Raw genomic sequence first — 19954 nt, forward strand, 5'->3', positions numbered from 1 at the left:
CAGTTGCATTATATATATATATTAATAATAGCATGGCATGTGCCAAGGTATCAGGGTAGGGGTTCGGTCCCTTACGTGCAGGAATTCAGCCTGGGATGGATGCAGTTAGAACTAGTAATCTCCTCCACACATTCCTGTCCAGATAATCTCCTCTACCCTCCTCATCCATTTTTCCTCTCCTCCTTCCAACTGGGTGGATCCCTCCGCAACTGCCATTTCATACTCTGCCACGTCCCAAACCTACTACCCTTTAAAATGCCCTCTATCTGCCCTCCAGAGGTTTTGGACTAGCCAGCCTGATGGGAGTTGCAGTCAAAACCTTTGGAAGGCACCAGGTCAGCAGAGGCAAACCTACGTCAAACAATCTCCTCCCTGCTCCCCTCTAAACACATACCCCGAACACAGTTCACTATATATTCCAGTACAATAGGTTTAAACCTTGCATGGCTTAGGTATTTTATAGCATATTGCATGGTGCGTGTGTGTATAAATTAAGCTCTCTGTGATCCACGGATGTCTTTTAAATTTGCACAGAAGGAATGCATTCGTTATAGTTAAGGTGTAACTAATTGCATTGCATTTTTTCCCCTAATTTAATTATGTTTTAACTATATCTGCCTTTTAAATCTGCTGTTTGTCTAGTTAGTTATTCAGAGCCTGTGCTCTCGGTTTGCAAAACTGCTGCTTAGATGGCAGGAGCCTGGGCAAGAGCCTGCCTTTCTTTAAGAAGAAAGGAGGAAAGAAAGAAAGAAAGAGAAAGTCTTTCAGAAGAACGCAGTTGGTGAGAAGGGAGCATCCAAAATAGGCGCTGGCTTCCCCCGCGTACTGTTAAGCCTTTCGTACAGGTGGACAGCCAGGGCTGGGTGCCAAATTCTTTTGGTTTACAGGGAGTGGTGGGAAGGAATCCTTCAAACCGCTCCTAGAAGGGCTTAACTTTCCTCTTTCAAATGAGGGACAAGCTACTACGTTCTGCTGCAGACGCTCGGGGAGAATGCTTTTTTGCAGATGTCTTTCTAAAACAGAGCAGCACGTTTTTACGACTGAAGGCTCCAGGGGAAAGGAGGAGGAAAGAGTTGCGGAGGTAGGTCAGGCTTGTCTCTCCTCTCTCTCTCCCCTGCTTCGGCTCTTTCCCCAAGAAGGGTGGTTGGAGTTTATTATTTTCAGTGCTTCCAAGTTTATTTAATCACAAGGAAGCATCCTGTCTTCTCTGTGCAGAGGCTAATTTGGTTAATTAAAAAAATGTTTCCAGTCTGCCTGAAGTGCCATAGCGTGTTTCGGTTTACTGTTCTCTTTTACAGTCTATCACAGCCAACATGTTTTGTTAATTGCTATTCAAAGGAGAAGCTGTGATTCTCTCTCTCTCTCCTGTCTTTTTAGTGCTTCTTAAATCCTTCCAAAACACACTGGCATCTTGGCTTGACGTCAACCCAGCAGATAGTAACAGCATCTTCATTTTTTTTGCATGTTTCCCCCCCATGATGGATTCAATACATTATTTTTAATCTTCTTTTTCTTTTCTTTTTTGGCTGGCAAAATGTGGCATGGACATACCTTGTTGTTTTAGTGTCTTACAGTGAGTTTGGGCATACTGGATTTTTGTATCCGACAAGCTTGTCTCTTTTTCAGCTTTGTTTGAATCTCCCTTTTGCATGGGGGTTGATTCGTACACCTGACGGTCGCCTTTATGCTCCTTTGTGCCTCAACAAACATGTCGAGTAAAGACTTACCCTGGAATTGAATGCTGCCGATACTCAGGGCTGTAGTTTTAGAAGCCACTCAAAGCGACTGGTTCCATTGCTCTCAGGGAAGAAGTCTGTCATTATGTACGGAAAACAAGAAACTATCTTATAACCATTGTGTCATTGTGATCTGAAACTCGGGACGGAATATCCTGTGAATAGCTCTGTGCAACTTTTGTGTGGCTATCCCCCCCCCTTTCAAATCAGATACTAGGAAACAGATGAGGTCTTTTCACAGTTCAACCTGTGTGTATAGGACTGCAGACTCAGGTGTATGTTGGTTTTTTAAAAAATTGTTGCAAACATTCGCTGGATCACCATGGTGAAAATAGTATTTTATACCTTATGGTGTGACATAGAAATTGTAGCGATGTGCTTGATCGTCCATCAGTATAAAACCTCTTGCCTCTCATAGCTGAATGAGGTCAGGATTAGAGATGAGCAAATCTGTCAATCTATGTTTCCCATTTTTCCATTCTTAAGATAATTTCTCCACATTTCTACATCAGTTTTCTTTTTTTAAAGAAAAATTCCCTTGTGAAAGTTCACCATCAAATTACTCCTGAAGTTTTGTGTGCAGTTCCCCTGATAAACAAGTTTTTGGAAAGCATCCGCCCCCCCCTGAATATAACTTATTTTTGTATGCTGTCGTTACTAATAGAGGCACACAGTCCATTTATGCATCTTTGTACAGATTACTTGCTTGGAGAAGTGCCCTGAAAAATTCAGAGGTGCGAATTTCTGTAATAAAAAGATGGCTGTGTTTCAGATTGTGTATTGTTATGTAAAGTACAAATTAGGCAGCTTCACTTTTAAATGTAAACAGAATCGAATTGTTCTCCTTCCTTAGCCAGGAGGTGTGCATTTTCTTTTTCTTCTTCTGCACAATACGTACCTGAAATCGTCGTGGAAAACTGCTATATGGCCTTTCGGGAATAGTGCGTTTTTCAGTTTCTTTTGTAAAGAGCAGCTTGATACCATCAGTCTTGTAGGATTTTCTTTGACTGGAGTACAGATTGTTTCAACAATCCATTGATGGTTGGACTGTGGGTTTCCTTAAATCACACCAAGGTTAGGGACACTGAACTTTTGGTCACTCTTGGGATTTCTGAGGCACAATCGTCTCATGGATATCTGTTAAGAAATTGCTCCTCCACTAACACACACACACACACAATGTGTTTATCATGTTTGTACACAAACACCCATTTTTGTCCAAAGACTTCAGAGGCTTAACACTTCCCCCAAACTTTGCTGGAAAACATTGCGAGATGTACCAAACATTTCCTTGAAATTTAAATGAGGAAGAAGCTCAAAACTCGCCTCAAATATCTCTTTAGGAAAAATCCAGTGATTGCTTTGTGCCATGCCACAGCCACTGCCACCCCACGAATATTTACTAGTCTTTACAGAACTCTTTTTTGCTTTTCTCCCAAATTCCTCGCATCTTTCGCATGAGAAACTATCCAGATTTTGCTTTCACTGTTGCTCTAGGTGAAATGTGGGTGGTAGCTCTAGGTTCTCTTTATTTTCTGACAACATTGGTTCGCGTCGCAAAAAGACGGTGCGCGAGCCAAACAAGCAAGCCTTTTAGTGTTGCTGTTGACGTTATTAGTAATATTATATATAGTACTGTCATTATACATGCTGCTTTCCTGTGCAACATAGGCAAGCAACTTGCATTGATCCAAGGAGGTTGCTCCTTGTAAAGGGGAGCTAAAAACATAGGGGAAGGGCAGAGGAAGAAGCAGGTGTAGCAAGGGTTAAATGCAGGAACAGAGAATACACACACAGAGGCTTAAGACGGTAGTTGAAAGGGTTAGCCCTAAGTCCAGTGGTATTCCCCAAGAATAAAGTTAGACATAACTATCGATTTCTGTTTCTCCCAGTTTCTCATTATTTCAGTCTTATGTTAAGTTCACTTTGCCACATTTCCACATCGTTTTGCTTTTTTTGTTCGTTAAAGACTGTCCTAATGAAAATTCACCAGCATTTTAGAGCAGATTTCTTCTTTTTTTGCAAGCATTTTTGTTTATTTTTATTTGCAAGCAATTCCCCCTAATATAATGCATTTTAAATGTTATTTTTAATAATATGTGTATTTTAATCCATACTTTCCCCTGATATACACATTTTGGTTGGAGAACGACACTGCAAAATTCAGTGCAATGTGCAGATTTCAAAAGATGGATCTGTTTTGCTTTGTGTACTGTAAACTACAAACCAAACCAAAGTTTTCCTCCATCATTTTGCAAAATATAGATTCCCTTGCAGCCCCCACGTTGTAGTTTTCACATTTCAGGGTAATAAACATGTTCTTACAATTGCTCTGATTACATGACATTCGCTGTCAGTAATTTTTTCGGAGCCCTGTGCATGTTTGCAGAGTTAGTTTCAACAGCTAAGCAAGGAAACAGAACATTGCAGCCCAAATAAGTGCACCTCAGGACTTGAAAACCCTCCACTGCTAAGCAGAAGACCAGCACTCACCAGAAATTAGTACAATTCAGTAGTGTGCATGCAAAAAATGAATTAAATGAAATTGAGAACTGGAATAACATAGTGTCTAAAACATAGTTATAAATTCAGAAGTCATAGAATCAAGAAACTGTAGATTTCGAAAGGACCTCTGAAAGCTTTGGAAAGGTCCCCTAGGATGCCTAAATCACAGCTAGGTCGCTACTTCAAATTTCACCTCTGCCATGAGCTCACCAAGGTGCCTTAAAGAACTGTCTCTCTTGACTCTTCAACCCATTTGTCTACAGTAAGTGGACATTACAAGCTCTCAGAGATGATCTCGCAACCCTGGGTCCTTTTTTGCTGCCATGCCATGCCAGGTTTGGTTAGGTGTGTTGTTTGAACTTAGACTCCCTCTGAACCGGACCAAACTGCCTCTATAAGCTGTGGCCCAAAAAGAAACGAGGTTTGGCTTAGCATGTTGTGCGAACCAACTCAATGCCCTTTGAACAGTTGTGTTATGAAGATGAAGGTGGTGGTTGGTTGGTGTGAGAAGCAGGGAAGGGTAGATCTCCCAGGATGAGAGGCTTTGAGAAGAAACGGAAGCTCTCAGGTGCGAGCTGAGAGATTCACCTCTTTCTGAGTGGGGTAAGAGTTAAGATTTACCTGTGAGAGAGGACTTTGTATTCGTCTCTTTGTTTCCGTTTTATTTTGTAATGTACAGTGGTACCTCTGGTTATGAACGCTTCTGGTTACAAACACTTCGGGTTATGAACAGGAAGTAGCGGCTCCTGGTTGTGAACTTTGCCCCAGGATGCGAATGAAAATTGCGCGCCAGAGGCACGTGCGCAGCGGGAGGCCCCAATAGCGAAAGCGCACCTCAGGATAAGAACAGTTTCAGTTTAAGAACGGACCTCCGGAACGAATTAAGTTCGTAACCGGAGGTACCACTGTATTGTGAAAAGTCTTAATAAAATCTTATTAAAAAGGGAAAATAGCAGTTGCGCTACAGAAGAACTTCTTGCTGTTGTTAAATCCCTGCAGCTGGGATTGAAATCTGAATTCAGCTCTCTTCGTTCAGGTGTATAGTTATGTTCCTAGCAAAGGAAGCATGAAAATTCATGTCATTGCCCCAATCCCACAGTAGCATTTACGTTTGTGGTCAAAGTAGTCAATTAGAGCCTCTGAAGACTAGAGCTGTGGTTGTTTGTGATATTTTACCCCACGGAGGGTCTTCATATCTCTCCGTTTCAGCCAAAGGTCTGTTGTGGGACCTAATCACTTTCCTGCTGTGTTTATGCAGGAGTCAGCATTTTCTCTCTCTACACGCTGCATGGCTGAAACCACACTGTAGCAATGGATTTCACCACAAAACTATCACACCCCCTGAATCCCTTTGTTGTGGGTCTTGTCGGTGGCTCAGGCTGGTGCTAAAGGATGCTTTTTTTAAGTTATTGCTTTTGTTTTGATTGCAAAGGCAATGTGCTCCAGCAAATATAGCTCAGTTGGAAGAGCATGGAAATTCAAGTCCCGTGTTGGGCAAAAAGATTCCTGCATGGCGGGGGGTTGGACTAGATGACCCTCATGGTCCCTTCCAACTCTACAATTCTGGGAATCTCTTATTCTAAATATGTCCTCTTCAGGGGCAGTGGTTCAGACGGACAGCCCTGCCTTTTTAGCACTAGAGCTGAGTGAGGAGAACACAGTTGGGCAGTATCAAACGATGTAGATCTGCTAGAGCAAGGATTTCCATTTGTGCAGGAAAACTCCCCCACCCCCTGCTGTTCCTCTATGCTCCCACATACCCCCATCTGTCCCAGAGGGTTTGGAGATTTAGAGGGTACACAGGGCGAGAAGAAAGGGGGAATATTCCACTGAGCTGTCAAAAGTCCTTACCCTGGTGGACCTAATTTGTTGCCTTGCCTCCCCATAGTTGTTTAAAAAGTGCTGAACTGCGTATGCAACATAGCAAGTGAAATAAGAGGTTGCCCAGTTGAGTGGTCTTGTTCAAGACATCAGGAGGAATTTTCTGGCGGTAAGAGCAGACTCCCTTGGAAGGTGGTGGACTCTCCTTCACTGGAAGTTTTTAAGCAGAGGTTGGATGGCCAGCTCTCATAGATGCCTTAGTTGAGATCCCTGCATTGCAGGGGGTTGGACTAGATGACCCTTGGGGTCCCTTCCAACTCTATGATTCTACGACTCTGAGATTATCCATTCCACTCTCTTCCATTCTGGTTGGTTTTCTGTCCGCCTGCTTCCTCCACTTCAACAGACTCCCAGCATCCTACCGCCATTGAACATGTTCAAGTCCCATTCGGATTTTCTGTTTTTTTCTTCTTCTCCTGGACCTTTTGTCATAAAGAACACTTGTATTCTGACAAACCTTATGGTTCTCTCAAGCACCTCCATTTTCATTTTTGGTAGCCACCGAGCATGTGGTATTTGTGGGTGTGTACATGTCTGAACAGGATGTGGGTGGCACTGTGGTCTAAACCATGGAGCCTTTTGGGCTTGCCGATCAGAAGGTCGGCGGTTCAAATCCACATGACAGGGTGAGCTCCCATTGCTCTGTCTCAGCTCCTTCCAACATAGCAGTTCAAAAGCATGCCAGTGCAAGTAGATAAATAGGTACTGCTGTTGTGTCAGAAGTGGCTTAGTTATGCTGGCCACATGACCCGGAAAGCTGTCTGTGGACAAACACAAGCTCCCTCAGCCAGTAAAGCGAGATGAGCACTGCAACCCCAGAGTCGTCTGCGCCTGGACTTAACTGCCAGGGGTCCTTTACCTTTTTTTTTTTTACATGTCTGAACACTCACTTGCTCTCCATCCGACATCAGTTTGAGGATTTCTTCATTCATCTTCCTTGACCAAGCGACCTCTAAGCAAGCAACATGGTTATGCAAATCTGGGTGTTGGGGATTTATTCTCGGAAACGTAATTCCAGTGTTTCAGTTTAGTACACTAGCTGTGGAATGTGGAGACCTCTTTTCAGTTAAGTCTCGTTTTCCCACTTTGCATCGACCCCTCTCAAGAATATCAGCGGACCCTCTGAAGGCACACCTTGCAGTCCGTAGACCTTTGCAAAAAGCTAGTGCAATGGCATACAGTGGTGCCTTGGTTCTCAAACTTAATCTGTTCCAGATGTCTGTTCCAAAAGCAAAGCGTTCTAAAACCAAGGCGTGCTTCACCATAGAAAACAATGCAAAATGGATTAATCCGTTCCAGACTTTTAAAAACAACCCCAAAACACCAATTTAACATGATTTTTACTATCTAACGAGACCATTGATCCATAAAATGAAAGCAATATCAGTGTACTGTACTATAAAATAAATAAGACAGCATTGTAGATGATAATTTTTTTAAAAAAAAATCTTACATGCACTGATAGTCATTGATGAGGGGCTTTTATCCATTTCTGCAGTCACACAATCAATCAATCAGTAGCTGAACTGATTCCACACAGTCACAAAAACAAGTCACAAAAACAAAGTCATAAGCCACAGTCACAAAAACGAAGTCACAAGTCACAATCATAAGTCAGTCCCATAAAACGACGAACAAGTCACAGTCAAAAAAAGGAAAAAGCCACACAAACAACCCCCCCCCCCCAAATAGCAAAAACAAAAGCTCCAAATTTTACCTCTGCCTTGTGTGGGTGCTTGGGACTCAACAGCCGACAGATTCAACAGGAAGCGTAACATGTCCAGCTTCCAAGGCAAAGTTCACAAACTGGAACACCTACTTCCGCATTTGCAGCGTTCTATTTCCAAGTTGTTCATAAACTAAGCTGTTCTAAAACCAAGGTGCCACTGCACTGGGTTTATAAAACCTCCTAGTACTGATTCAGTGTGTGTTCATTTTACATTGTGCACAGAAAACCACACTCCAGTTCTAGATTAATGAATCCAGAACAGCCCCCACTGTCCTAGTACAGTAGTTGCTTTCATAGTAGCTGTTTACTTGAGAGTTGCAGTCCTTTTTTCATCCGCATTTAATAGAAGATACAGGCAGCATGGGTGCCAGAGTGTGGCTTCCAGTGTTTTCTGCGTTCTCCCATCTTTTCTCAGACCTGATCGGTGGTTATTCCCTTCCCCCCACTTAAATTGCAGGGGCAGCACCAGCCTGCAAATCGCTATTGTGGATTTTCAGAGCTTCTGAGTTTGGGGTTATTTTTATTTATTTATATATAGAGGGAGAGCCAACAAGGTTCCCAGAGCCACAGACTTACAGTCTAGAAGTCATGACAGGCCCGGGGGGGGGGGGCAAGCAGAGAAGAGGGAAAAAGCAAACTGACGTGGTAGTTCTTTAAATTAAACAGAAGTTTTTACAATGACTAATTAAGTGGTTCTTAATTAGAAGCTTTCTTATTGTGGCTCTTGCCCCTAGAATTTCTCCTGACCAGTGGGGGATATGGTATCATTGAATTGTCTCTTAATTAGCTTCCCTGCATTCCCCGCTTTAGTTATTGTTGTCTGTTGTTAATTTTACTTCTTCATCATGTAGAGCAATCAAAACAAAAACAGTGAGAGGAAACAGTAATTAAAGCCCCTGGAACTAAGGAATTAAGTGGGGCAATTCAGGGGCAATTCAGCAGTAATTTTTGGGCACGGTTAACAGGAAGCAATTACAGCCAGGCACCACACGGAAGAAGCTTTTAATTAAACATGCAGTAGAGTTTTGTTGGGCGGCACATACTTCTCTGTGTTATGTGGTTTTTAATGTGTGCTCTTAGAATCTCCTCGTGCCAGTAAAAACTGTGTCTAAATTTGTACTTTACACTGGAATTCAATACATTTTATAAGACTAGGATATCAACCTACATAAAAATGCAAATAATCACCACTTGAATTAATCTGGATTTTGAATTGCATTATTGCTTTGGTTACTTCTGTGAGTCTTTCTGATCCAGAGCTTTATTTCCTCATGAACAACAAGAATTCCATGTACTGTAATAGTTTGTCAAGTCCTCCTGTGTGTGACACACACATTCTCAAATTTCTCAGTTCGTTGAAAAGGTTTCTGCTTTAGGTGTTCTTTTTGTGTGTGTTTTCAACCCTTACTCAGTTCTTGTATGTTTTTTAAAAAAACATTTCAGGTGTTTTTAAAGATTTGCCTGTAAAGTTAAAAGGGTAAATGGCATGGGCGTAGCCAGGATTTTTGTTGGGGGGGGGGGGTAGAACTCAGTTGGGGGGGAGGACTTTTGTTGGGGGCCAAACCAACATTTTACTTGATCTAGGGGGAGCAGCTGCCTCCCTTGGATATGTCCATGGTAAAGGACCCCTGGACGGTTAAGTCCAGTCAAAGGTGAATATGGGGTTGTGGTGCTCATCTCGCTTCAGGCTGAGGGAGCCAGCATTTTTCCACAGACAGCTTTCCAGGTCATGTGGCTAGCATGACTGAACCGCTTCTGGTGCAACGGAACACCGTGAAGGAAACCAGAATGCATGGAAATGCCGTTTACCTTCCCGCCGCAGCTGTACCTATTTATCTATTGGCACTGGTGTGCTTTCAAACTGCTAGGTTGGCAGGAGCAGGGACAGAGGAATGGTAGCTCACTTGGTCATGGGGATTTGAATTCGAACTGCCTGTAAGTCACCCTGGGAAATATATGTGGGAGGCAATTCACAAAACAATGTCAGCATTTGTTTTAGATAAAATCATTTCTAACCCACTTCCTAGTTCAAAAATCTCTGAGCCGTGTACAGTCTAAGACAAACAAGCAATATATCATTAAAACTAAACGGCAACACAAAACCAATAGAACAGCAATATAAAAAGACAAGAAAGCATATGGAAGGAACTAAAATAGATATTTGGGGATCCAAGGAAAGCCCGGGCAAAAAGATACGTCATCATCACAATCATCAGAACAACAACTGGAAGGGTTACTGCATGACCCCATATGAACTTTCAATGAAATTCCCAGCACTAGAATTTCCACATTTTCCTGAAACCTGTGAATCATATGAGGAAAGACGGAGATGAAAAACTGGAAGTGCTTGGGATATGACAAAAGAGTGGAGACTTGTCAGGGGGTTGTTTTTTCTTTTGAGAATTGGTAATAAGGCTGGGGTAAAGGGGAAGTTATTTTGGGGAGGCTTTTTTTGACCCACAAGGGAATGTAGACCTCAGGATGAAAAGGGATGACCGTTGTGAACAATTGAAGACTCTCCATCATCAGAGCTTTTAAAGAACTGGGCAGCGTGTTACAGCCACCACGGGTATGTGCTTGAAAATGGCTATCACTGGCGAGTTGTCTGCTCCACTGCGATGATATCTAGGTTTCCTCATCTTGCACAGCTATCGCGTTGAGTTTGCCCTGCCAATGGCCTCCACTGGCATGGTGTCAGGAGTGCGTGCAGGAGCCAGGCCCTGTGACCAGTAGGGCTTCGCAGGACTGGGGCTTTCCTAAGTTTGTTCTGAGGAGGCAAGGTGCGGCCGCACAGGTGAGGCTGATTGGTAATGCACAGCACCTGGTGGCAAGAGCCGGGAAGGGATATAAGTTCAGCATTTCCCTTTGGCTCTTTGCCACAGCAACACACTTCCTGCCTTGGGCTTCCTTCTTGACTCCTTGCTCCCTGATCCTCGGACCCTTGGCTTCCGGACTCCTGTTCCTGCTCCCACCCTGCCGTCTTGCCCCCAGTCCCGACGTCCTCAGCCAGGACTTTGACCACCCATAAACCGGACCGTGACACAGCACACAGGAACAGGGAAGTCCACAATGTGATCATGTGACAGGGAGCACTCCAATATGCTATGGAAAGGAGGGGGTGTCAAATCCTGATTGAACCTTGAGCAGAAGCCCTCAGCAAGTGGGGTCAGGGCTGATCTCATTCACATCCCATTTGTGAGCCCTCAACTTCAGCTGAAGTGGTACGAGAGCCAGTGTGGTGTAGTGGTTAAGAGCAGTAGACTCGTAATCTGGGGAACCGGGCTCGCGTCTCCGCTCCTCCACATGCAGCTGCTGGGTGACCTTGGGCTAGTCACACTTCTCTGAAGTCTCTCTGCCCCACCCACCTCACAGGGTGTCTGTTGTGGGGGAGGAGGGGAAAGGAGATTGTTAGCTGCTTTGAGACTCCTTCGGGTAGCGATAAAGCGGGATATCAAATCCAAACTCCTCTTCTTCTACATCCCAAAGCAGTGCTGAGTCAAACTTTGGGCAAAATTCAAGAGTCAGGCTGTGAAAAAGCCCCCCCCCAAATCAGGGGGCCAGTTTTGATAGAGAATAAAATAAAATTCAGAGTTTGCATGGGGTGGTCTATTAGCTGTGGCACACTGTGTTTCACTTTTTGTTCTTGGTTTTTTTTGTCTCTTCCTGATGCCCAGCTGTCACCAGATGCCATGCCCCCCCTAATGCCACTGGAATGATGCTCTTGGGGTGTATTCAGGTAGCCACCCATAGAGATCACCATTTCCTACCCAGAATGCTCCTTGGAACGTTGTGTCATGACATAGCATCCTGCTGGGAGATGTTAAGGAGAATTCAACATGGTGGCTGTCAGCAGTCAAGCGGCAGAAGTCATGTTTTGAGTTTTGAGTCCCCCCCTCTACATGCCCCCTTAGCTGGAAGAGTTCCACCCCACCCCCCATGGATGTGGGCAGTGAAATGGAGGGAACATTCCATCCATTTCGCAAACACAACCAAGCCTTTCATGGAGAACCAAGTCTAGGTTTGTCAAACATTTTGTTGACTAAGCATCGATGAGTTCAGTCCCTGAGACAGTGAGATCCCTTCCAGCCAAGGTCACCCTCTCACATGAGGATGATCACTGCCTAGTCTTTTGAAGTAAGTATTTCTAAGAAAGATTCCTGCTTCTGGGGAGGGGCTGAACCTGATGCCTCGTGCAGGTGTCCTTGAGATACCACTGACATTTGAGAGAAATATTAGGCTCTGGCATCCTAGACATCTTTGAATGTCACCGTGTAATTTGACATGGAATGGTAATAATAGTGTGAGATACAAGAACATGCAGATTGGTCAAGCTGACCCTGAGCTGCAGCTCAAAATGCCGAACACACAGAAACTATTAATTCACATCTCCGTGGGCGTAATTATAGGGGAGACTTGTCCCCTCCCAAATTTCAGAATGGGTGTGGGGATATAATTAGTCTCTTTCCCCCTCTCCCCTCCTACATCTTTTCAGCCCACAGTCTCCATAAATTCAACTACTTGAGAACATAGTAAAGAGGTAAAAGGAGTGGGAGGGCAGGGCAGGGATCACAGCCGTCCCCTCTGACTCCATGGATTGAACAAAGGTTCAGCTGTGGATGCAAGACCATCAGAATCTGCTCCTATTTGTTCATAAGTAAACATGAATATGTCCATATGTTTTGTCGTCCAAAACACTTCAGTACTTTTTTTTGGGGGGGGGGGTTTGCTGTAAAGTAGAAATGTTCTCTACAGCAATGGCCTTCAAGCTGTGTTCTGGTCAATGATGTGGGTTTTCCAGAATCTTTCCTGGGCAAGTTTTGGTAATTTACGCAGCAAATGTTCCATGTGCATTGGAAAATTTCCTGGTGCCCTAGAGCAGGACGAGGGAATCTCTGGTCTGCAAGCATAGTTAGGCCTCCCCACCTGGCTCACACAAGTAGGGTTGCCAGACTCAATAGAGGACAGGACTGCTGTGCCTTTAATTGCCCTGCTCTCTTTTGAGTCTGGAAACCTTCAAGAGAAACCAGCAGACCCTTTGCTTGGAAATTAAACAAAGGGTCTGCTGGTTTCTCTTTAAGGTTTCCAATGGCCAAGCCATTTCTACCTGCCCTGTGCCTGATGTCATATAGGGGGCAGGTGAAGTTGCGACTAGGCCCAAGGGGCATGTAGAGCTCCATGCAAGCCCTGAAAATCAGCTGGCCATTGGAGTATGCGCAGGCCCTGAATCCCAGCCGATTGCCAAGGCTAGCATTGCTCTGTTCATAGCTGTCACGTCACCAGGTGATGGACAGGAGTCAACTTTGTTCACCTTTCATACTTGGGCCACAGGATATCAGAATGATAAGGATCTGGCCTGCCAGCTGGATCCAGTCCCCCCGCCACTGCCCTAGACAATTATCTAATTTCGCATTTCAACTTGTATTTAGTAAACAAAGCTAAGAACATGGAAACAGCCAAGCTTGCCTAATGCTGTCTTTCCATTGACTTTCCTCAGACTCATCACTGAAACTCCCGCCTCTCTAGAAACCAAAGCAGATTTTTTTCTTCCACATTTTTTTTAAAAAATAAATTTGCTTGCTTCTATTTCTTTGCTGTTGTTGCTCAGCTTCCTCTTCTTTTAAACTAGATTTGGCTATGACTTTACTATTACAGAAAGCGATCCGAGTTCCAGTGGCTTCCTGGCTATAATTGTCAGGTTTTGCATGGAGAGTTTGCAAGGGAAATCAGGGAGCGTTGTTCAAGGCTGTTGCGCAATATATTCCCCTTCAGCTCCAGCCAGCATGGACAATGGTAAAAGATGTTGGGAGTTGTAGTCTAAAGTAGCTGGAGTGCAACACATTGCAGACCGCTAGGGGTGGCCCAATACATTTTGGCACCTGAGGCAAATCACAAAATGGTGCTCCCCTCTTTTCCAGGGAAGAAAGCGCGACTGAAGATTTACATCATGAACAAAGGGGGTGGGAATTTGCGTTGGGATTTGTTGCCCCCTGTGGATCCTGCCACCTGAGGCAGTTGCATCATGGGTGGGCCGGCCCTGCCTGGTAGAAAGCACTATGGCTGGCACCTGAAACCCATGAAATAATCAAAATGTGCCCAGAAGCAGCACATAGATCCAAGAACTTTTGGTGAGTGTTTTTTTTAAGTCTTCAAATGCATGTTAGGACATCTCTGTGGCCGCACCTCTCCTCTCCCTCATTCCTTTATTTAAATTGATTTATATACTGCTGTTCATAAAACAGATCTCAGTGTATTGCAAACTTAAAATAAAACAATAAAACAACTGTTTGTGAAAACCAAAAACAAAAAACAACAACCAAGCCCAGCAAAACAGCTCTAGGACACAGCATAGAGCAGTCAATTCTAATTTTCAAAGTTCAGCTGGGATACATTGACTTTTGCTTGTCTGCGAAAAGCTAGCAGAGTGGGAACCTGCTTTGGGAGAAAGCTCCCAAGCATTGGGGCTGCAGGAGAGAAGACCCTGCTGCTTGAGGCTGAACTCACCTCTCTATAAGATGTAACCCAGAGCAAGGTGGCAAGATTTGATGTGCTGGAGGAGGGCGTTATATGGGAGGAGATGTTCCCAAGAAATAGGGAACTTTTTGTCCTCCAGATATTGTTAGATTCCAACTCCCATCAGCCCCAGCCAGCATGCTCAGTGATGATGGAAGCTGTAATGCCAACATTCCTTAGACCTGCCATTAGGGTGTCGTTCGAATTTCCTTGTTTCCCATAAACAACAGCTAGCCAAGTAGGGTAGAGAAAAGGAGGGGGAGATGAGAGCTCCCGGAATGTGTCGTTCCTCTTCTAGGCTCAATTTAAAATATATGGGGGGGGAACAGGCTAAGTTGAGGCCACTGGCTCAAATGGCACTTAGTTTCTAGTCTGGCAGTCCCAGCGACCAGGTTTGCTCTTCCCTTTCTAAATGTAAAGATTAGCACTGGGGATAAGGCTCAGGAGCATTTGGCGGGGTCTGTTCTGTGCTTAATTACACAGGTGTATAATTGTCCAGAAGTGTTTGGCTTGCCATGTTCCCATTCAGCAGCACGACTGTACAGGTTTGGTCAGTGAGATAGCTGCGTGGTTTATTTTCTTTTGGCTGGCAGCCCTGGAGGATGAATAGAGGGGGGAGGGATAAGAGGCTGGGATATATATTTTTTATTTTCTAATGCCAAGAACCAATTGGAGACTCCCAGCACATTAGTCAGTGGTCTTTCACTTCCATTCTTTTTTCTCCTCCTTTCTTCCTTGCTTACGGTACTTCAGTGGTGCACACTGCATTTAATAATTGCAAAGCAAATCCCACCAAAAACTCTAGTGTCATTATAGAGAGAGGAAAGACTCGGTTATTTTCCCAAAGCCTTGGGGCATTTTGGACTGCGATCATCTGAAGATACGAATATAAGAATTGTAAAGTTGGAAGGGACTCTGAGGGCCATCTGGTCTGACCCCCTGCAATTCAGGAATCTCAACTAAAGCATCCATGACAGGTGTCCATCCAACCTGTGTTTAAAATCCTGCAGTGCAGGAGAGTTCATCATCTTCCAAGGCAGTGCATTCCACTGTCAAGCAGCTCTTGCCATCAGAAAGTTCTTCCTAATGCTTAGTCAGAATCTCCTTTCTTGTAACGTGAATCCATTGTTTCATGTCCTCTGGAGCAGAAAAAAAAAGTTGGATCAGAAGGGTCTAACTCTACTGCAGCATTCTGCCTTACCTATTCTGCCAGCTGTTTGTAGGAAGCTTTCAAGCAGGGATCTCTGTGTAGCCTTGGGGTACGGAGGTTCTCTTTAGCTGCCATTGATAGATTTATTCACAAATTTGCAAAACTCCAAAAGCCACAGTGCAGTGATTCCAAAAGAGGACATCCATTGGTCCATCTAACTCAGCATCGTCTGCTCTGACTGGCAGCGGCTCTTTAGGATTTCGCTGCCAGCCCTGCCTGCAGATGTCAAATATTGAACCTGGAATCTTCTACATATAAACCAGATGTGCTACCACTGAGCTATGGTCCTTCCGCAAGAGTAGGGCTGCATGAAGTGCATTGCAGTCATCTGTTCAGCGGGTTTCCAGGGCATTGCGTAATGTGGCCAAGCTATGCCACGCCAGGAATGGTCAGAGCAAGTTCTCAAGGGCTTCAGAACTCTGTCTCAGGCTGAATGCTCAAGATACAGCTGGGTAGCTGCTGGGCTTTACGTTTTCAAAAAGGGTGCCAGCAGTCGCTTCCTAGGCGTCGCACGATGGCAGCTGTACCTGGCAGACTCTTAATTCAATCTGTCTCCAGTCTCCATCTTGAATCTGAGCCTAATTGCACACTTTATGGCTGCAACATCCAGCCAAAGATTCTTTTCTTTTGTTTACCAGCTCCCTCTGCCTGCACTTTGCATATCATCCACCCTGAATAAAGAGTTCTAGAGAACGTGAAAGCTTTCTCGCCATTTTGGGATATTTCAGCTGGTCCTAATAAATGCATTCTTCAACTGTGGAGTTTTCCCCTCATGGACCACCAAAACATCCTTTGCTTTTTTCATGTTCCAACTATGGAATCTGCTTCCACGAGGGGCAGTGATGCCTAACACGTTGGATGGCTTTGGAAAGGGGTTAGACAAATTAATGGAGGGCAAGGCTATCAGTGGCTGCTAGCCACAATGGCTGTGTTCTCCCTCCGCTGTCAGAGGCTGCGTTCCTTTGAAGATCAGTTGCTGGGAATCCCAGACTTCACATCTCGTTGCACTGTGGAAACAGAGTTCTGGACTAGGCACACCTGATCCAGCATATTCTTCTGAGGGACTGCTTGTTCATGATCTCAATAGGTGCCCTTGGCTCATCTGGTATCTCAGACAAATGTAAAATAACAATGAATTGGCATGGATGAGGATCATAAGGAACTTTGTACACTTTAAGTGGTTTTCAAGCAAACAACAGTCATTGGAGGGAACCGTGCATACAGCCTAAGTGATCTGCTTTGGGGCTTCTTGTTGTAAGTTGTGCCGGGATGATGAACCTTTTTTAGCATGCTGGCAGCATCCATTCATGAACATCCTCCTGGGGTTCACATGTTGTGGCAGGAAGGCCACCAGTCATTATTGCAATATACAGCTACTGACTCACACTTGTGTGCATGAAATAGTTAACTTGAGCCCAGAGCTCAGGTTGCAAGTGGGTGTGGCTTAGCAGGCATGCGGCCAGTGGCTCTCAGCTGCGAGAAAAGCCAAGTGAACTGAATATCTTCAAAAAGGAAATTGTGCAGCCTGCATCTTTGCTAACCCAAATATTCCATGATCCTTTTTGTAAGGAAACCAAGCTCTTTTCTTTTTAAAGTCGTTAGGAATCTTTTTCCATTTTTATTTTAGTGCCAGCAGATGGAGACTTTGTTTGCAATAACTTCTGGAAACACTGTGGGTAAAATCTCCACTTATTTGCAAAGCTAAGTGTCTGTGATTTATTCTAGCCTAAGCATTTTCATGGGAAATGTTTGTTTAAAGGTGGATGAAGACAGATGCAAATCTAACCCAAGTTTTAATGTATACTTGGAGCAATAATTACCATTGTGCTTAACCCTGCTAATGGAAAGTAAGCCCTCTCAACCAAATCCCCCTCCCTCCAACAGTTGGCTGATCGAGGGTGCCGCCCAAATGTGCATGTAGGGTGTGAGAGATATGAATTGTGATTGGCATTTCCAGGGATATTCGAGGAGAGAGAGATTTCAACCCTACCTGGGATAATAAGCCAAGAGCTACTGTATTGCAGAATCTTGCTGGAGTTTCTTGTTCATGTAGGCAGCTTTTATTGATTCAGGATAACACTGACTCAGCACCCTCTGAAACAATGCCAGGTATCCCTGATCCTAATCATTAAAGGATCATGGGGACTCTGACATGGGGACTCTGACAGTGCTATCTCCCTCTTCCCGATCCACGCAGAAATGTTGCGCATGGCTTAATGGGAGAAGGTAGACCTGCTGCTCACAGGATTCCTCCTCCCTAAGAAGAACTGAAGTTTGGAATTGGGTGACTAGACTCTCCTTTTTCTAGGCCACAGCTGAGGGTTGTCCACACAGACAGATGCATGCGGGAGGCCATGCCGCTACCCCCCCCCCCCCGCCAGAAGGAAAAAGTGATATATTTTTTATATCAATGGCTCTCTAGTGAATCAAACGGTGCCTAATCTGCATTGTGGGAGGAGCCCTGGGGCCGTTGAAAAATCCAAACAGGCCGTGCTTTCCCAAGATTTTGCCTCGAGTTCACATCATCATCATCCATTTGCTTTAATTGCTCCATAATTAATTGCAGCAAAACTGTTCCAAGTTTTGCCTGAACGCACGCACAGCTGAGAAGCTGGAACATCCCCATTGAACCCACTTCCCTTCCTCCCCTGCCTTTATTGCCACGAAAGAAGTGTTGGCTGCTAAGGGCTTTACCTGGCGTTTATCACTCTGGCATCTCTTATGCTTACAGTACGAAGAGCATGGTAGCTGTAGGTGGAACTGGTATGGGAACTGAAAGGTCTGGTCCAATCCTCTAGGTGTTTTTTTGGGGGGGCACAGTTCTTGGGTGGACCCACCTCCTCCTTCCCATACTCCGCCATCTGACTGGGTTTCTCCAGCCACTCTGGGCAGCTCCCAACAAAATATTAAAAACACAATAAAGCATCAAACATTAAAAACTTCCCTAAACAGGGCTGCCTTCAGAAGTCTTCTAAAAGTCAGATAGTTGTTTATTTCCTTGACATCTGATGAGAGGGCGTTCCACAGGGCGGGTGCCACCACCGAGAAGGCCCTCTGCCTCGTTCCCTGTAACCTCATTTCTTGAAGGGAGGGAACTGCCAGAAGGTCCTCAGAGCTGAACAATGGGGGGTGGAGACGCTCCTTTAGGTATGCTGGGCCGAGGCCGTTTAGGGCTTTAAAAGTCAGCATCAACACTTTGAATTGTGCTCAGAAACATACTGGGAGCCAGTGAAGATCCTTTAGGATCAGTGTTTTATGGTCTCGGCGGCCACTCCCTGTTAAAAACTTCCCTGAACAAGTAGAGGATGATGCTTCATCTCCTCACTCTTGCACCTGTAGGTTTGGTCAGAGGAGTGATCGGAGATTGCCATCATGGCACTGGGTTTCCCCTGGTGCTCTCAAAGCCTCTACATGTCGCCACCCTCTTGGTCCTGCAGCAGTGAGAGTGCTTACCTTTTTCTCCCTTGACAAGTGCACAGAGCTGAAGAAGGTAGTTGGAAGAGTGAAACACCCCCCCCCCAAAAAAATTGTGCAGTTGGAAAAGTTGGAAAGGCACACTAGGTATACAGGCAACGTCAGGGACAATGTAAACAGGCAACCCCCCCCTCCCATTTACACACGGTCAATATGTGCATGAAATTGCGCATCATGCAGAACCCAGGAGTGACCCCAAAGCATCACAAAAAAGGGGTGAAATAGGGTGGGGTGAGAACAGGGTTTGGGGGGATGAAATGGGGTGTTTGCAGACTTTTTCAATGGCGTTTCAAAAATACGTGATTTCACATGTGCAGAGCCTGGGAACGTAGCCCCTGCATAAATGTGGGGGTTGCCTGTAAACAAATACATAAACTGTCCAAACCATATTAAAACTCTTTTGAGGCAGAACCTCCTCTACTTCACTATCTAAGTTGCTATACCAAAACAAGGGGGGGGGGGGAGAAGAAGCCATGAGCAAAGAGATTAACATAAGGGTGGGGGCCGGTGGGGGGGAGGGGAATGTACAAGAAGAATTAGCAGCTGCATAACACGTTTCCCCTGCTGAACATTATCCAATCTGTGTTGGCAGAAAGATATATACCATACAATAGGTAGACCCTGTTTGTTGTCTGCCTCCTTTGAAGTTAATACCACAAAAAAAACCAAGCCACACTTTAAGTAGCTCAGTATTCTTGCCCTCAGAATAGAGCTCCAGACCTTCAAAATGCAGCGAAGGGCTGTGAAGGGAAAAATACATATCCCTTTTCTTCCTTACCAATTCATCCCCTTCTAGCATTTCAGCCCCTACCTGTAATAACTAAGCCATCCGCGCATTCACCCCCGATCAGAAGGACTTTCATCGCTTTTTACATTTTGAAGAAAACCCTCTTGTGCAAACAATGGTGG

The 19954-nt window shown here is 44.7% G+C and overlaps 1 protein-coding gene across 2 annotated transcripts in view; it reads left to right on the forward strand.

The window, feature by feature from the left end:
- Positions 1 to 648: 648 nt before the first annotated feature.
- ZBTB7C (zinc finger and BTB domain containing 7C) overlaps positions 649 to 19954 on the forward strand; it is an 84254-nt gene continuing 64948 nt past the window's right edge. Inside the window, exon 1 of one of the 2 annotated variants that reach the window (XM_060280371.2) lies at positions 649 to 1081. In XM_060280371.2, the coding sequence (XP_060136354.1) occupies positions 948 to 1081 (134 nt within the window). In that variant the 5' untranslated portion in view covers positions 649 to 947. The remainder of the gene's footprint in view (positions 1082 to 19954) is intronic. The other variant, XM_060280373.2, reaches the window with a different exon arrangement.

This window comes from Zootoca vivipara, chromosome 10, assembly GCF_965207765.1.
Source record: "Zootoca vivipara chromosome 10, rZooViv2.hap1.1, whole genome shotgun sequence".
Classification (NCBI taxonomy): domain Eukaryota; kingdom Metazoa; phylum Chordata; class Lepidosauria; order Squamata; family Lacertidae; genus Zootoca; species Zootoca vivipara.